The sequence below is a fragment of the Nicotiana attenuata genome, chromosome 6 (assembly GCF_001879085.1).
Source record: "Nicotiana attenuata strain UT chromosome 6, NIATTr2, whole genome shotgun sequence".
Lineage (NCBI taxonomy): Eukaryota > Viridiplantae > Streptophyta > Magnoliopsida > Solanales > Solanaceae > Nicotiana > Nicotiana attenuata.
Genome location: NC_031994.1, coordinates 5,437,589 through 5,442,682, shown reverse-complemented (window position 1 = coordinate 5,442,682; position 5,094 = coordinate 5,437,589). Strand labels below are relative to the sequence as shown.

General features: G+C 34.3%; 1 protein-coding gene across 1 annotated transcript; it reads left to right on the top strand.

The window, feature by feature from the left end:
• Positions 2,883-5,094, top strand: LOC109226535 (glycerol-3-phosphate acyltransferase 1-like). The gene is made up of 3 exons (XM_019391314.1): positions 2,883-3,694; positions 3,836-4,313; positions 4,438-5,094. The coding sequence occupies exons 1-3, from the start codon at positions 2,945-2,947 to the stop codon at positions 4,848-4,850; spliced, it is 1,641 nt and encodes a 546-aa protein (XP_019246859.1). The 5' UTR covers positions 2,883-2,944; the 3' UTR covers positions 4,851-5,094.

Genomic DNA, 5,094 nt, shown 5'->3' with positions numbered 1-5,094 from the left:
TTTAGAAATTAAACTGATAGTGTCATTGCACGAAGGAGTACTTTTTTTTTCTTTTCCTTTTCTAATGTTAGAGGAGTCTAAATCCGGATCCAAAATCTATCAACCTCTACTTTAGAGAAATTCAGTTAAATCTTAGTAAGATAAAACATTAACTAATTCATTCACAAGAAGTGATAACCGGTTCCATTTTATCAAAGATAAAACATTAAAATAATACATTCACATAAAATTACTGTTGCCGACGAAATATCATGACGAAAGTATGAATACTATTCAAACCTTGTCATAACATTTTTGTTGTAATAGCCACACTTCCTACAAGTTTCTTGTATGTTAATTCTCACAAAAAATGCTAGGTAGAATACGCACTAAAGAATGCGTCACATCATTTGAGCATGTCACCGGATTGCATAAAACCTACTAGTTTGTTCTATTGTTTTATAACTATATATTGAACCACAGCTTAATGGTTGCCAGAAACAATCCAGTTATCATGGATAAAGTAAGGAGTTATGCATGTTCTGGAAAGCAAATGGTGAAATTTGAAATAAATAGAGAACACGTTAGGTGTGGATAGACTATTCAAACTTTGTAACAGTACATACAAATCTTATGCAAAGAAATCAAACATTCAAACCAAATGATTGAAATTTCACCAACCCTTTAACAGGAATTGCATGATCCTAACTACTATATCAATCAAGAATAATTACTCAAGTTATCTGTTTCCTTTGCCCCCGTGCCCTGGTAAAAATAAATTTTACACGTGGATTTATATATGTGGCTGATGTGGCGTGACACGTCGATCACTAAGAAAGCGACAGCTGGAGAGATGCATTAAAAGAGGCACGAGTCGCAATAGGTACGAGCATATCACCCACGAGATAAAAGGGGTATGGTCGCTCGAGTCTGAATTGCTATTTGAAGAGACACTGGCAGAATGAATCAAGACAGTAAAGAAGGAAGATTCATGAATCGTCAATTAATGTGCATGAATGATCATAGCCGTTACAGAATCTTCATGAGCTGTTACAATTGTCAATTATAACGTCTCATTAATATCATTAATGTGAATAATGATTCAGTCATAAAAGGGAAGAAACTTTGTACTTATATATTCCTATATAAGGGAAGGGAATTTCACTTGTAAAGACACGTTCTGATTATTATTGGAATAAAATTACTTTCTTTTGGCTTCTATCAATTACCTTGTTATATCATATTCTAATTTCCTTTCTTATCACTGAGAGAATATAGAATTTCTTGATTATCAGTAGCCAGAGTATTTCTAAAAGTAGGCTTTGACTGAGAATCTAATTCTTTAGTTAAACTCTAAAAAAAAACGGGGGGGGGGGGTGAGGGGAGGGGGGAGGTGGTGTTCACATAATCTAATTCAAGATTCATATTACTGCGTAATATAAAGTCCAAATTCAGTCTGACAAAAAAACCCAAGTTGGACAATACAATCGTCTCGGAAACTTGCAAATCTAAGGCTAAAATATTTTAATTAATGCAGTTAAGATCTCAACAGACACATTGTTCTCTTTAAAGGTGGCCAAATTAAATATGAAATTGACCAACAACTTGGAACTTTGCCACTAAAATCTAGACTCTTCAAGAATACGTCATGATACAATAGAATGTTAAGTATTTAGATGGAAATATATAGTTACAATAGATCAATATATATTCTTGAATTATTCTTTACTGAACTGTCACATGCATGGTGATAACTAGATAAATGTTACTTATCATGATACACTGGCAGATCATTGAATATTCACAATTAAAAGACTTCCAATATTAAATGCAATCCAACCGAAAAGAAAAATGACAAAACTGGTTTTTACACATTTTTGTTTTCCCTTAAAAAACTGCAGTAATAAAGTCAACTATGGGGTAGTTCATAGTTGTAGTTAACTGCAAGCGTGTTACCGAGTATTACTAGACGTGTCTTCTTTAAGTAATTAAAGAGCTCAAAATGTTAAAAAATTAGTATTTTTGATTGGTCAACAATTGATGATCATCTTACTGGAGCAGGAAATTTTCTTATTTGCTTCTTTTGATGGATTCAACTCCGAACATATTTATTGTCTTCCATTTATACTTATCTGCAACATGGAGTATTGGTAACAGTAGGCCCCAAAAGAGGTGTATCTCAAAATATGTGCACACACTTCAATACACAACCTATACATGCATATTTACTAAGTTTGCAAAGAGGAAGAAAACAAAAAAGAAGTAAAAACTATGCTGCTCGGACTTTCAGAAAATATAACGGGTGCATCTCGGGTCCTTCAAAGATAATACGTATTGAAGGACCAGACACGAATACGATAATATTTTGGAGAGTCCGTACAACATATGATAAAAATATAATAAGTGGAGATGAAGGAAAAAACTTACTATAGTGAATACACATATTTGCATCTTAATTTTATCCGTAATCATGATATTATTATAAATTAGTATAAATATCGAATTAATGTAAAGTAAAATTTTACGTGACATAAGAGTGAGAACTAAGAAGTGATGATTTTTCAAAAAGAAGCTAAAAAAGCGTTAAACAAAAATTTCAAAGAAAAACAGAAACTAGGTAGGCGGTCACCAACACGCTAACCTACCAAATGTTGCTAACCAAAGAAAGAAAAACTTAGATCACCTAGGTAGAAAGGCAATTATTTTGAGTTTTCTTAAGAAAAAAATGTCAGGAATATAAAAATAAAAGTAAAAAAAACGAAAGAAGAAAGAAACAAAGGTTTTGGGCGGCAATTAATGCTAGCGGCGTGGCTAACCAAATTCAAAGAGTCAACGTTCTATTTCGTGCCCTTAATTTTGTCCTATAAATTCCTTCTACACTTGTTCCTATTTTCTTCATCCCTTCCAACTTAATTTCCTCTCTTTCCCCCCTCTTTTTTTTCTCCAATATTAATATTCATCTTCAATGACATTACCAGTTAAAAATATGGTTTTTCCAATGATACTACTAAGACTAGCAGAATGGCTAGTGTACAAACTTCTAGCAAACTCATGTTACAGAGCTGCAATGAAAGTTAAAAACTCTGGTTTCTTTTTCAGAAACTCATCTTTTAGATCATCCCATCCAATTTCTTTATACCCTAGTATAAACAAGTGTAATTTACATGGAAGAAAATCAGAAACAGTTGCATGTGACATACAGGGCACACTTCTTAGATCTGAATCTTTCTTTCCATATTTCATGTTAGTTGCTTTTGAAGGTGGTAGCATTTTCAGAGCCTTCTTCTTACTTCTATCAAGTCCCCTTTTATTGGTTCTCGATTATGAACTTAAACTAAGAGCTATGATCTTTATTACATTTTGTGGGCTAAGATTAAAGGACATGGACAGTGTTGGCAGAGCTGTTTTGCCTAAGTTTTATCTTGAAAACTTGAATGTTCATGTTTATGAGGTGTTAAAATCAGCAGGGTGTAGGGTGGTCTTCACAAGTGTGCCTAGAGTTATGGTGGAAGGTTTTCTTAAGGAGTATTTAAGTGTTGATAGTGTTAAAGGAACTGAGTTGCAAACTGTTGGGAGCTATTTTACTGGATTAGTATCAAGTTCTGGGATACTTGTAAAACATAGGGCAATTAAGGAATTTCTTGGAGAAAAGAAACCAGATATTGGCATTGGAAATTCAAGTCTTCATGATCACCTCTTTATTTCCCTTTGCAAGGTATGTTAGTAGTATCAATTTTCCATCTACTACTCATATTTTATTTCAGTTGTTTCATTTCTAAATCATATCCTTTGGTGCAGTGCACATGAGCTTTTTCCTTTTTTTTGTATGTCTAAAATACATCTTTCTATTGAACAGGAAGCTTACGTGGTAAACAAGGAGGACGAAAAAAGCAGTTCAATATTGGCGAGGGAGAAATATCCAAAGCCACTAGTATTTCATGATGGAAGGCTAGCTTTCCTACCTACACCTTTTGCAACATTAGCCATGTTTATATGGCTTCCAATTGGAATAGTATTAGCAATATTCAGACTCTTCATTGGTATATGTGTGCCTTACAAGATAGCCATTTTCTTGGGCAGTTTAAGTGGTGTGCAGCTAAGGTTAAAGGGCACTGATCCACCAAGATCAGAAAATGGCAAAGGAGTACTCTATGTTTGCACTCATAGAACACTTTTGGACCCTGTTTTCCTTAGTACATCTTTGGGAAAGCCTTTGACAGCAGTGACCTATAGCTTAAGCAAAATGTCTGAGATTCTTGCTCCTATAAAAACTGTGAGATTGACAAGATCAAGAAGCAAAGATGCCGAGGCCATGCAGAGATTGCTCAGTGAAGGTAATGTTCCAAAGTATTAATATATGGACTTGTCTGTATTGTTTTGTACACGGACAACTAGCTCTTTAAGGAAAGTCGTCTTCACGTCTTAAAGTAATTTTTCTTACTCTCTATTATCTTACAGGTGACTTAGTTGTTTGTCCAGAAGGAACCACATGCAGAGAGCCATATCTTTTAAGGTTCAGCTCCTTGTTTGCAGAATTAGCTGATGAGATTGTACCTGTGGCCATGAACACAAATGTGAGCATGTTTTATGGGACTACTGCTAGTGGACTCAAGTGTTTGGACCCTATTTTCTTTTTAATGAATCCAAGACCTTCTTACACTGTTGAAATCCTTGGGAAAGTGCCCAAAGAGTTGACTTGTGCTGGTGGAAAATCTAGCCATGAGGTGGCTAATTACATACAGAGGCAACTGGCTGCTGCATTGGGATTTGAGTGCACTAATCTTACAAGAAAGGACAAGTATTTAATGCTAGCTGGGAATGAAGGGGTAGTTGATAATCAGGATTCAAGAATAGTAGTAAATCCTAATTAATACAGCACTATAGGACATAGCTTTTTCATTTTATCCTCCTTTGCTATTTTCACCTTAGTAGCGCAGATATAAATATGAGTATATGTTTATTACGCAACAATGCTATGTAATTTTTTACACTTCCCCTTCTCTTTTTTTTAATTTATTTATTTACTGTTGTTAGATCTCTCTTTTGGATATCTCCAGATATGTAGATGTATCTTTCGCGGTATTGATTAATGTGAAGCCAATTCAAATATGGGAA

What these genes read in the sequence shown, in the direction of transcription:
- LOC109226535 (XM_019391314.1), top strand. Translation starts at nt 2,945, where the DNA reads ATGACATTACCAGTTAAAAATATGGTTTTTCCAATGATACTACTAAGA. An exon ending in TCTTTATTTCCCTTTGCAAG is followed by an intron (nt 3,695 to 3,835) that starts GTATGTTAGTAG and finishes TCTATTGAACAG; the next exon opens with GAAGCTTACGTGGTAAACAA. An exon ending in GCAGAGATTGCTCAGTGAAG is followed by an intron (nt 4,314 to 4,437) that starts GTAATGTTCCAA and finishes ATTATCTTACAG; the next exon opens with GTGACTTAGTTGTTTGTCCA.